The sequence below is a fragment of the Fukomys damarensis genome, unplaced genomic scaffold (assembly GCF_012274545.1).
Source record: "Fukomys damarensis isolate Sample0158 unplaced genomic scaffold, DMR_v1.0_HiC HiC_scaffold_19, whole genome shotgun sequence".
Lineage (NCBI taxonomy): Eukaryota > Metazoa > Chordata > Mammalia > Rodentia > Bathyergidae > Fukomys > Fukomys damarensis.
In genome coordinates, this window is record NW_022900931.1 from 21716333 (window position 1) to 21729835 (window position 13503).

Sequence of the window (13503 nt, forward strand, 5' to 3'; positions counted from 1 at the left end):
TACTCCTTCTTTCCTGCTAAATAGTTTATCCATCTACTGTTTTAGCATCTGAAGAACACTTACCACAGATGAAACAAGTTGTCTTGAGAATTTCTTCTTTTTTTTGTTTTTCACTTCTAAGATCAGCGAAGGTATCAATGATAACACCAAAAATCAAGTTAAGAACAATAATGATAACAATGAAAAAGAAGAGAAGGTCATAAACCACTCGGGCAGCAAACAAGGGCTCCTAAAATTTAAAAGAAATGCTTAAAAATACATAGGAAACATACTGCTTGTAAGGCATGTTGACTTAGCACATTCCCTAGCATAAAGAATATATTCAATAAACCTTTGTTAAATAAATATAAATAATATCCCCAGTTAGGAAAATAAAATCCACTTTCCATCTTTACTTAAGTGCTGTTCCTAGACCCCTTTCATTCCCCTAATGTTGACCTTTTTGCCCCAATGGAGGGGCGTATCTTTCTTTAGAAATCCCTTTTTATGTCATTCTCCAGATACATTTGGCATAGTGGGCCCTGATCCTAGACCCTTACACAAAAGGCAGCTAAATACTAATTCCAAAACTCAGAGATTAGGGAGCTGAGGATTTGTCAATTTCTGAAGGATGATTTGTCCTTGGTATAGCAAGGTCAAGTACAGTATATACATCTCATGCTTATTTCTACCTGATGAACAGAATTAAAATATACATTAATGATCAGATCATGTAATCCAGTTGTTTAACAGCAGGAACCTGAGCTTATAAAGTTAAATGATTTGACAACATTATACAATAGGCTGGTTGCAGAGCTATGCCTTGAATAGCTCCCACCTAGTACTTGATGTTTTACAGTTATTGAGAAATTTTTCTACTTTGCCATTTTAACATGTGAATCCTGTTGGAATTTATTCAACATTTATAGGCATCATAGACAAACAAAGAAGGTCATTCCTATGCAGATGCAAACAGTAAATCTTCATGACTGAGCAGTCGGATAGACAAGAGGAGGCAAAGTTACTGTTGCTTATGCAATAATCAACTCCTATATAAAGTCTGGGGCTATGCTTTTGTTGCTGTACTGCAGTACACAGCTCAGACTTGGAAACATTTCAATTCTACCAGCACACAGGGATCTTTAGGACATGAGCTATTTCTATGTAATCCTAGTGCACAATTAATTGGTTTTAACTGTTACTGCTATACTTTAATGAATATATGACCCTGAAAACCAAAGCTATTTTAGAAATGCTGCTAATAAAGGTTACCAAAAGATAACTGTGTGCATCTTGCAAAAAAATAAAAATTCTTTTTCCTCCGGCTTACATCTTTCGACGGCCTTCTCAGCACATCTCCCACGCCGCCGCCATTCCTGAGGCCCTGGTTCAGCACAGTGACAATGCACATGAGGAGAGTGTCACACATCCTTTCAATCCCGTCTTCATACTCTTCATCAGCTACAAAAACGCACAGATGAAACACATGGCAGACCTACATTTTAAAAATGTACCATTATCTACTTCCAAAGAGCTATGTCTAACTGTGCCATGACACAGTGCTTTTGAAGCCATGTCAGGAGGCGACTGACACTGATAAAGCCACACATTTAATGTCCTGAAATGCACTTTTTCTTCCATGGGTGGAATATGAAAAGGTGAAAAGGCCAACACATAAGAAGATTAATATTCACAGTGCATCGGGGTGGGAGGAGACATTAGGAAAACCTCTAAAAATGCACCCAAGAGGCAAGACTTGCTGAGGAAAGAGTGTGAACAGCAAACAAGATAAACCTGGCTTCAGATGTCTGCTCTGTTGCAGGACTCAGCAACTTACAGAACCTCAATATCCTCACCTAAGACATGAGCAGGTCTACTGAGGGATTAAACCTTCAGAGCGCTGTTCAAAGAGTAGGTGTAAGGTGTGTAAATATTGAGCAGGGACTGGGATAGGCACAGTAAGTCCTTAAGACTGGGCAGCCTTTACTCTTTCATTGTTTTGGTTAAGTTGCTAGTTTTTGCCTATGGAACAACTTGGAGCTACTGATGAGAAGCACGATGCATTTATTGAAAAATTCTACATACGGAGAAATGTGAAAGGAGAGAAAGACATAATGGGAATGGAGAAAAAGACATAATAAGACAGAAAATTCCCTAGGCTGGACTAATTTTGTTCAAAGTTATAATTATCAAACTTAAAATATAATTCCTAACCATTTAAAATAGTGAAAAATTCACACTACAGTAGATACTAGAATCAGATTTTTTTTTTTTTTTGTACCAGGGATCAAACTCGGGCCCTTGTGCTTGTGAGGCAGGTGCTGGAACCACTGAGCTAAATCCCTGGCCCCAGAATTTTCTAATATTAGTAAATGAGCAGAAAGGATTTTGGGTTTGTTTATTTTGTTTGGTTACCAGCTGAAGGACAACAGGAGTACTGAATTTAGGAATGCCACAGCTACATTCTGCGTGTTAAGATGTGAGGGTAAACAAATCACCAGAATAAAAGAGAAAAAAACAATCTAACTTTGTCTCTGTGATCCATGACTAACAGCATGTTTAGCACACAGTTATGAAAAGGCTGATGTTTCCTTTCTGGACTGACTTTATTTTAACAGCATACGGATGAGGGATTCTGATGTTTTCACCTAGGGTTCTCCCTTTTTAAACAGGTCAGGCCACTCCTGGCTAGGAGGACTCAAATGCAGCATCAAGGACAGTGGCAGCTGTGCATGGTCACTTACCATCAAGCTGAGCCCCAGGCATGTTCTGGCTTAGAGAGGAGGAGGAAGGAGCAACAGGGAAGAGGAAAGGCTGGCGGCAGTGGCAGTCAGAGCAGCAGAACAGACAGGGCAGGCAGACAGAGCAGTGGACAAGGCTGCAGTTAGGTCCTGACTCATGGAGGTAGACTCTAAGGTGATGACTAAGAAGAATGAGAAGAAAAAGGGTTAGAAATGTGCGAGAGAATGTTAACAGAGAAAAATGGCTTTCTAGTAAGGTCATATGGAATATGTCTATTGCCAGCCTTTCAATCAATGCAATATCACATTTAGTGGCAGGATGTACACTTATTTATTCAAGGGACTGCCTGGTCAGGTCACAAGGGTGTACTAATGATGAGTTAAGTGCCAGTTTAATCGGTACATAGAAATGATGGGAAGCTGGCTGTGGCGGCGCATACCTATAATCCCAGCACCCTGGAGGGCTGAGGTAAGAGGATTGCATGTTTGGAGCTCAATTTGGGCAATTTACCAAGATCCTGTCTTAAAATAAAAAAAATTATAAAAGGGAGTTGGAGATGTCATTCAGTAAGAAGGCCCTGGGTTCAACCCCCAGTACTGGGGAAAAAAAAAAGTGACAGCAAAGTACTCCTATCTTTTTCCAAGAATTTATAAGTGAGGATGTTTATTCTCTATTAAGTGAGCTGATAAAGTTCACACACAACTCAGGTTATTAGCCACCGCAAAATAAAATAAATTGGTTATAAACGTATGACCAAGTTGGCTTTCTGAGGGCATAGAAACTGGAAAAAAGTCCATGCCAGACCAATCCAGTAATACTGCTCACTAACAATCAGTGCACAGGTATGCTGGTCACAATTAAGGGTCTCTACAAACTTAGGTAGTAAGATTCTGCCATGGTGAGATGAATCTACTCTCATTATGTCAGCAGAGTCCCCAGGCCTGCAGGCTGAAGTTCAGGCCCTGAGTCTTGGCAAATTCTACTTTGTGCCTACCTGAATACCCAGCTGGCCTTTTCCCTACCACTCCTGCTTCATCCCTCTCACTATACCAACGGCTCTCAGCTAGGTGCTAGGAATACAGATTTGAAAGGCGAAAGCGTTCCAGCTGCTGGGAGATGTGTGGTCCCCAGGAAAGGTGAGTCAGCACACAAATAAAAGAGTACTGTATCTCAGAGGATGGAGTACTGATGTCTTGAAAGCCAGTGGCACCCAAGTGAAGCCTTGAAGGATGGCACGCGTGCCAGTCAGATCAATGTGGAAGACATTCCAGACAGATGAGACGAGATGAACAAAGGCAAAGAGACATGGAAGCATGCGCACGGGCTGTTGGGGGGACCTCGGGTGGAGAGGAATAACTTGGCCTTCGCTGCATGTAGAGGAGCGAGGGAGTCCTGAAGATGTGGACCACAGAGAGCTTCATCCATCAAGAAGAGACTTTCAACTTCATTTGGAAAGGTATAGAAAGCCGCCGGAGAACTTTCACCAGGGGCAAAGTGCTTTACCATCTACTTGGTGAAACTGCAGGAGATAAAACACAGGACAACGTAGCATACAACAAAAACCACAGAAGTGATGCAAAGAGATCAGCGTGGTGAGAAAACTTTTCATAAAGTGAATAATTTGAGAGACGTCCTGATAATTAATGAAGACCCCGAGTGAATAGCCAGGGGACTAAAACTTGAGTAGGGAGGCATTTCACACGGCATAGCAAGAAAGACCCAAGGTAGATGGATGTACGCTTGTGCAATGAACAGCAAATACATCAGTAAGTATGCAAGAAGGGTGTGGAAAATAGAGCGGGAGTAACAAATGGAGAACTCTGCAGGGAGTTTGAATTTGACTGGGCAGGCAATGGAGCATTATAGAAATCTTGAGTTGGGGGCAGGCCAGAAAATACTCAAAGCAATGATTTCTGACAAGCAGTCTAACGGTGATAAACTGGATGAATTAAGGGAAGAACATCCAGAGGTATAAAGACCACGGAGGAGGCAGCTGCAGTAATTCAGGCATGATGTGCCATGTGGAGGCTTCACCAAAATAACAGCAAAGAACAGGAAAGGGTGAATGAGAGGGCGAGCCCAAGCTCTGGGCATGAAGGCAGCATTAAAAATCACGCAGGGTCTGCCCCGCAGTGGGTGACACGGGAAAGGGATGGTCCCGTTTGACAAAAACGACAGTTTAGAAGGAGGAACTGGATAGGAGGGGTAGTGAAGAGAAGGAAGGAATCTGAGATGGTTTTTATGCTGTGGGATGGGAAGATGAGAAAACATGTAAAAAAGATCAGAGGCGATAAGAAAGCTAGGATAATACTATGGCTAAATTAAGGAAGAGAGTGATTAAAATAAAGCATCTGGAAGGGCTGGTGAAAAAAGTCAAATTATGAAAGCATCAAAGGCAAGGAGAAGTGAGAAGTTTCACCAGATTTAACAATTAGGTCATTAGGAGGAACTAATTAGGAAGATGGCGAGTGGTGAAGAAGAAAAGTGGTTCATCCAGGAGTGGAAGGAAAAGAGGGAAGGCCAGAATGTTTCCCAGGAAAATCTGGGGCTAAAAGGAAGGAGATGGATATGAGTTGGGGAGATAACAAAATCCTATCCAGAAGAAGGTTCATGCAGAGCCTATGAGTATTTGCAGATAAGATTTCGAGTGCAAGAACAATGATCCAGCCAGTGGTGACCAGCTGACCACAAAAACAGAGGGAGCTACAGGAGAGGTAAGAGTAGGGCTGTTTACAAATGAAGGAAGAAATTAGTGAAAATAGATGTTCAGTGTAGAGACCCTGAAAAGACCTGAATAGCTACAGGAAAGGAACTGAGAGCAGTACTTTGTACACCCTGTAGTTGGGACTCCATAAATTGTAGCTATCTTAATTGCTCCTATGATTAACACATGGCTGTTAAGTCTTACAAAAAGCTATAGTTTTAACACAAGTAACAAATTAGATACTTGAATAATTCATTTTCAGTTGACTATGGGTAAAATAAACTATTTTCTCAATTCACAGTACAAAAACATTTCATATAAGGAAAGGAATAAAAATGTAACATTGGTTCAGCAATGGTTCCCTCTTCTCTTAAATGTTAGTCTGTGATTTCAAAAAATACCAGACATGCTTGAATGAAAGTATTTTACTAATGCCACTTTTTCTGATTTAATAATTATTCAGTGTCTATGGTTTCTGAGAAAGCAATAGGTTGTCACTGAGATTCATTTGAAAGTCTAAGAAGACTTGCAAACCTCTTGTTTGTTAGTTTTAAGCTTTAATTATAATCCATCCATTATGAAAATGCTGATTTAAACTATTTTAACCAGGAAAAAAAAATTAAAAACACTGGGCACCCCGTGGGAAGCAAAAATGTAGAGTGCATTAGGCTGACTGGTTTCTGGTATTCATCAATCTTTTCTATTAGAGTAAAATACCAAAACATTACATTTGAATTACTCATAAATGTTAAACATCTGTGAACTTCCTCCTGTCCTCTATACAGTCAAATGGCTTTTAGCTACAAAATAATTTTGATTATATTTTGTAAATTGTCTCAAAAAAAAAAAGCCTTGCTTTTCTACAAAAATCAGTTGGGAGGGCCTTTTGAAAAAGTGAATATTTTTGTCTGGGAATTTTTGTCTTCAGTAAATGAAATAACAAGTTGGTGGTCCGCCTCCCAACCACTGTTGGTTGCCAGTAACCACATGCATTTTCTGCTGCAGGGACAATGGCTGTGCTCGCAGCCACAGAGCCTCCTCCGGGAGTTGGCCGCTCTTCACCCCGGTCACCACGAGGTTTGTTATTACGCCACCGTGTATGTCTGGGCCTTTTGTAATGTGGACCTGCTGTCCACCAGGTAACAAACTAAGGCCTTCACAAATGCACACTGGGGCGTGCAAATTAAAATTTAATCCTGGTCTTAGACATAGAAAAGTTATTTTTAAATCTAAGCAACACATGCTGTACAACAAACACCAGGTTTTAGCTTTCACTCTACTTTCACGGCTAAATATATGCAGCCAAAATTTAAAGGAAGCAAGGGCCAGAAGACCAAATCCAAAGCATTTTCAATCAAGCGAATTTTAACACTTGCCATGTCAAGTACACAAAGGATAGAGAAGAAATAATAAATGAGCGCAGGCATTTCTGTCTTTCAAATACCGATTCAGGAATAAAACCTATTTGTGAAAGCTATTGTCACCATCTCTGGCTCCCAGAGGAGACTGAGCAACACCTCCGCTGACACACACTCCACCAGCGCCGAAACTCCTCCACTAGCCAGCTGGAATCCTGGCTTTCCTCCCTACTTTCACAGCTTCCTTGCAAAATCTTCTCTGCCTTTTCCCCACTCCTTGCTCTGCTGGCCATGCACCTGGGAGGAAGAACTGTCTCCCTCAGTCAGAGAAAAAGTGAGGGTTAGATCTCTGCAGTTCTATGCATAACAGTATTGTAGCGGTTTTCATGGGAAGCCTGTCATAAGAGTTTGTATTCCAAGTCACAAATCAATAATCCAACAGAACACAGGTTCTCAGCCTTAACAATATTATTTTGGGCTGGGTGACTCTTTGCTGTGAGTTGTCTTCCGCAATGCAGGACATTTAGCATCCCTGGCCTCTACCCACTAGGTGCCACCAGTACCCCTCTAGTACCAACAACACGTACTGTATCTCCCCCCTCACAATGTCCACTGCTCCCAGGCAAGGCGGGGAGGGAGCAAAAGCAAGTCAAGGCATTAAATATTTATATTCGGGAAATTACCTTCAGCAGATAACATGCTTAAAGAAAACTAACCTAAACCTACTCAGTGAAAGACAACCTGTCAGGAAGAGTTTTCATAATCTCTAAATTTTAGTTCGGGAAGAAGTAATTTATAGCAGTTATCCTCTGGAGGCCATGAGACACTGAAGACTAAAGCATAAGCTTTGGAATCAGGGATCTACATCATTTCACTAGCTATGTGGTCCTGGCATATTACTTAAGCAAGGTCTTGGCACCGTCAGTGTTTTTACCTAAAATATGAGGGTCAATGGCAGTACCGCTGTTTCACGGAGTGTTGAATGATTAAACGGCATCATGCACACAGCGTGACTAGCACAGTCCTGACAGCAGCCTTGTCCAGGTCCTTGAAGGGCTGTGGGACCGCACTCCTTGTACCCAACACAGTTTCCTTCCTCTTGGCCTGCCTGGCTCCTTCTCATCCTCCAAGTCTCAGTTTAAACAGGCCATTTTAGAAAGCTCTCTCTGTCTAACCAACCCATAGCCAGGTTGTCTCATGACTATCAGTCTTAGCCCTGCTTGTAGTACTTGCCTGACTGTGTAACTTTTTGTACTTCTTCCAATATTTTCCAAGCTGCATAAAGAACCTGGGTCATGTTTGCTTTTTCAACCCACAGTTTCTTTGATACATACCATGGAGGTTGGCCCAGAGTAGAGATCTAGAAATGCTGCTCTATGAAAGAATGAATGAAAATAGGAAGGAAGGAAGGAAGGAAGGAAGGAAGGAAGGAAGGAAGGAAGGAAGGAAGGAAGGAAGGAAGGAAGAGAGGGAGGGATGGAGGGAGGGAGGGGAGATAGAGAAGGACAGAGGAAGGAAGGAAGTTAGTTTTTATTATTATTAGTGCTATCATCATCACCATTGAGAAGTTGTACTGATCAACATAACATTCTCCTATTTCACAAAAATATCTATTTTTTAAAAAGTTATGATTTAAATGTCACAATTAGTAATAACGTATGAAACAGTTACAATAGTATATCTGGTTGAACCATAACAATGCCTGGAGGATTGTATAAAGCCTAATATCCAACTGAAGCTGGGCAGCCAACCATGCTGGGGTTCGTCACGCTCTGTACAGTTTGGAAGGTCTTATTCTAGGTCAGGGGTCCTGGCGGTGATCTCACTGTGCTTTGGACAGCATGGGTACCACGCTGGGGGTGACATCACTGCTTCCTGTGCTCTTCTGAGCCTGCTGGGTTGGCCTCTGTATCAGCTCTGCAAGAATGAGCACTAGCTTTGTTTTGGGCTTATTGGCAAAGCAATTTTCTCTTAAAATCATAGAGTACAGCTAACCTGTGGCATCCATGAGATGGGCACCAGTTCCAGGACTCCCACAAATATCCACTTCCATAAATGCTTCAAGTCCCTTAAATAATGTGGCACAGTATTTACATAAACTTATATGCTCACATATTTTGAATCATGTCGAGTATACTTATAATACCTAATACAATCCAAATACTATATAAATAGTTGTTATACTGTATTGTTTAGGGAATAATGACCAAACAAGTCTGTGTATGTTCAGTATCGAAACAAGTTGTTCCCTGTGCATTTTCAATCCACATTTGGTTAAATCCAAGGATGGAGAATCCGTACTATATTTGCTTTGATGGTATATTCGCTTTAAAAATAAAGGCAATTAAATTGAAAATAATATTCAGAGGTAGAAGACCAATACCAGCATAAGGTGATTATACTTGGGAACATGTTAAACTATTTGTGTTTAACAAAAAAGTTAAATGCTTAGCACATTGTTTTTTATACTCTGCTCAGGAGAAATAATGTTGAATTGAAAAGGCATAATAGGGACTGGTGCTAATCAATTAAAAATCAAAGTGGCCAAAAAGATATTTAATTTTACCCAGCCTTTTAAACTATGTCCAAGATTTCAAAATAGCTGAAATTTATTTTACTGAAATAAAATCACAGACAATGACAAGAGGGGAGGAGCATCAGTAGAGATGAATCCGAGATTGACACAGATTCTCCAAACTGCTGATAAAAGACTTTGATGCTAAGTCAAAACACTAGAGTGGATCCTTAGAGGGACAGAATGCGAAGAAGGAGATGAAAAGAAGCCAGTGTAGGTATGGACTACCCTCAAGCTGGGAATGAGGCACACACTATGTACGTGGACTATGGTAAGGGGGCTTTGATAAGTAATTTCATTGTATATTTTGAGAAATGATGAAAAAACATGACCCAGATAACAAGACTTCTCTGTAGCTGGACAACTGCGTAAGACATGGCCATCTCCATCTACGTGTATGATTCCACTCCTTAGTGACCGCCCCACACAGCACTTTTTTAAGGAAATTTCTAGAGCAGAAGCTGAAATTATTTTTGGTAAAGACCTAGATGACAAATATCTTAGGCTGTATGAGCCATATACGGTTTCCACTGCATCTTTTTTCTTTAAAAATCTTTATAGCTACTCTTAGTTCAAGAGCTATAAAAAAAAAAGTAGCAAATCAGATTTCGCTAACTCCTTTCTAGAGCTTATCAAACGTGAGAATGACATGAGAGGAAATAAAAATATTGCTTGGCAGAACCGAGATCCATAAACAAATCTTGAAGCTCACAGCATTTCTTTTGGTACTGGGGATTGAACTTGGACCTTGTGCTTGTGAGACAGGCAGCAGAACCACTGAGCTAAATCCCCAGCCCTCACAGCACTTTAGAACAGGAAGGTTCCCCAAACCTCTTCCAAAGCTCTTCTGGCCAAAAACTTAAATCCATTCCCTGGACAGTGTGTGAGGTCTTAGATCATAGGTGAGCAGACATAAAAATAAACAACATGGATTCATTTATGAAAGCCCAAACTCCCAATTATATGACTATAGGATGGATAATTTAAGGCTCAACAGCTAAACCAGTGAAAAATGGCACTTTAGCAAGAGTAAGACAAAGTGTGATGTGATCTCAAATTCCGCTACCAAGACAAGACAGCACCAGTCAATGGCTTCACTGGATTATTAAATCTAGAGTCACTGCTGTATGTGCAGAAGGCTGAAGAAATTGGAGGAGTTTAAACTGGTGGATGCATATAAAAAGATTTTAGAAACTATGGAGCACAATAAGACCACACAAGCTAGAAAAAAGTTGCTTTTTACTGAAGACTCAATTGAGGGAAAGGGGAAGAGGAAGGAGTCTCACGAGCAGCTGCTCCCAGTGTTTGCAGCAGCTGGGTCAGTGGATAGAAGGAATGAATTCATGTGTTTAATTCTTCCTTTAGATCATAATGCATGAAATACTTAGTCACTACAAGGGACCATCCAATTTTACCCAAGCGATAGCTCAACATTTTGAGGAAAAAGGCAACTTAGGAAACAAGACAGTATCACTCTGATCAGAAAAGAACATAGTGCACCCTTATATCACTCTTACGTTATCTTGCCTCCATCCAATTTTGCCCTTCATAGACACAACACATTTACTCATGCTAAATCTGCTCCTATTTATATATGATAACTTTGGAAATATTTTTAAGACACACAGTCTTTATACCTTTGCTGCTTCAAGAAACAAAGCACTAATTTCTTTTATGGTTCATGAAACATGCAGCACTGTTTCTAGATTTCTGTCACATCCTCAGAGAACAATTTATTATCAAAGTATTTTTATAGGTATGGTTCCCTTCTCCTGTGAATGTAGGGAAACTTTCATTCATTCATTCATTTTCTCTTTTTGCAAGTCATTTGAACAAAAATCCATGAAATCTGCATAGCATACACAAGACATCTAGCTAGAGAGTGGCAGGTCCAGGATTATAGCCAAGTGTTTGATGTCAAAGGCTCTGAAGTCAAAAGGAGAATCATCTACTGGGTTTACCATATGGTAATAGGAGCTTTAGCAAGACACACTATAGGATAAGACTGCTAAATTCTCAAACATGCAAACAATAGAAGGAACAGGGTGGGTGTTCAAACTGATAGATAAGACAATCCTTTCCCTGGTTTGAATTTTCTTAGTTCTTTTTATCATCTATTCTTCTATTTATATTCTCGCATGAAGCTCCCTCAGGGGCAATAACACCAAATAAAACCAGAAGTATCAAGCTCACAGGGACTGGAGTGCTTTCTACAGACCTTTATTTGAAGCCGGTACAGTGGTTGAGCAGTTGTCCTTTTCACACGTTTCCACCACGGACATCAAGGTCACAGTGCGAACTTCATAATTACCTAAGAAGACACAAGAATGGGAAGTAGGGACAAGCTTGCGAATGACAAGAAACAAACACACAGTTATCAAGTCACCTCAGTTAAAGACATTTGAGCTCCAGTGCAGCTGTTCCTAGAGCCTTTGGTAAGTTAGTCTGTAACTCTGAAAGCAGTTTTGCCTGTTGAAGCAATTTTATAAATAGAGAGTAGATTCACGGGCCAACCCGCTAAAAGCCTTTTATACGTTTTTAAGTGGCTGAGATAAAGTATTCATAATACCATAGACCTTAACCGCCATGTGTGATCATGTTTCACTCAGGGTTCTGCTCTGGGATGCCAGGAACACATCCCTCCAATGCACTTGGTGGTGCTTGCGCTCCAAGACACCAGATGCGGGTCCCTACAGCCGTGGTGGAATCCGAAGGCAGCAGCAGTTCTAAAAGTACAGGACTGGCTCCAGGAAAAAGGGCAGCGAACACCCAAGGTTGGATGAATCTCCAGCCAGATTCTTTGGAATCTTTCTTTTCTTCCATAGTTCCCAAGAACCGATCTTCCTGATGGCTCACAGTTTCCCTGGCCCCGAACAGAACTCCTGTTTATATGAGACCAGGTCTTATTTTAAGAAATTTCTTTGACTCAAAAACTCAGAAGAGAGTAGAAGTGACAAGTGGGAGCTGGAGTTGGGAGGAAAGGTGAGTGGGGCACGCATTAGACGTAACGTTGCCAGCCACGCAAGCAGTGAAGTCTAGAGAGCCGGGTCCCCTTGGGGAAGGGAAGTCACAGATGCCACCTCCGCTTCTCCCTGCCCCTGGGCGTGGCACATCCCAGTCAGCACTGGGGTGGGACAGGGGTGTGTGCTGGATGGTCAGAGAGGGAGAGAGGTGGAGCTCTGTAATGTGCTCTCATGGCCAATTCTCTTAATAAATATTTAAAGAGGCATCGTACCAGGCTGTAAGGACTCAGAGCTGAGATTTTGGAGAATTTATAATCAGTTAGGGGACACAGAGAGCTACCTACATTACAGTTGAACGAAGAAAGTGAAGTAAAGGTTTTACAAAATGTACAGCAGGAGAGGGAAAAGTGAATTCTACAAAGCAAAGACAGCAGCTGTTTTGAGAAGGGGCCACCTAAAGGAGTCACAGTATTTGTGCACCAAAGGCAATTCCAGGTCCAGTTTGGTAGGGAAGGGACAGAGCAGGCTGAGTACCCTGAGCTGCCAGCCCAAGCAGCCCACAGCCACTGCAGCTGCAATGTGAGGCTGAATCCGAGCAGTGGTCTGAATGACTCATCTTTGAGGGCAGATGAGAGGCTTCAGGTTGTAAAGCCACACAGGAGCTCCTGTGGTGTTCTGGGGGCAAAGAAAGGATGGCAAGAAACAAGAAGGTGGCACTAAGACGGGGACTGAGGACAGATACAAGAGGCATTGTCACCTCCACTTTTTAGTGGAAACTTCCCGCCAAGTTCTTGGGCTTGTATAAGACACAGATACCCCTGGACACTGCTCATGTGTAGGCTTCTTATTTCTCTGGTGCTGGAGATAGGATCTGCATTCTTGTAAGTCACCAGTGTCGTTTACAAATTCCTCACCCTCCCACTGCCACCTGTACTTTTGCTATTGGGTTCTAATTCTTCAGCTGCCCCTCTTTGCTCCCACCTACTGGTTTTCTGATTTTTACTTTATGCTCACTGAAGAACTGTATACTCTTGCAATCTCGATATCACTTGCTACCTGAGTTTGTTATCCTCAATAATTTCCTTCAATACACAAAGTCAACTTTGTAAGTAAAGAATATTCTCAATCTATAAGACAAAAGCAATGTGGGGGGATGATGAACTTCGCTTTGTTAGCTGCTCC

At 41.4% G+C, this 13503-nt stretch overlaps 1 protein-coding gene across 4 annotated transcripts in view; it reads right to left on the bottom strand.

Annotated features, from left to right (window-relative positions):
* The window catches only part of Itpr2 (inositol 1,4,5-trisphosphate receptor type 2), a 416582-nt gene that overhangs the window by 48949 nt on the left and 354130 nt on the right, over positions 1 to 13503 (bottom strand). For 2 of the 4 annotated variants that reach the window (XM_010615034.2, XM_033766295.1), the window contains 3 exons: positions 11577 to 11669; positions 1310 to 1440; positions 64 to 229 (listed from right to left, as the gene is read on the bottom strand). In XM_010615034.2, the coding sequence (XP_010613336.1) occupies positions 64 to 229; positions 1310 to 1440; positions 11577 to 11669 (390 nt within the window). Of the gene's footprint in view, positions 1 to 63; positions 230 to 1309; positions 1441 to 2723; positions 2903 to 8117; positions 8158 to 11576; positions 11670 to 13503 lie in introns of those variants that run through there. The other 2 variants (XR_004518150.1, XR_004518151.1) reach the window with 2 other exon arrangements.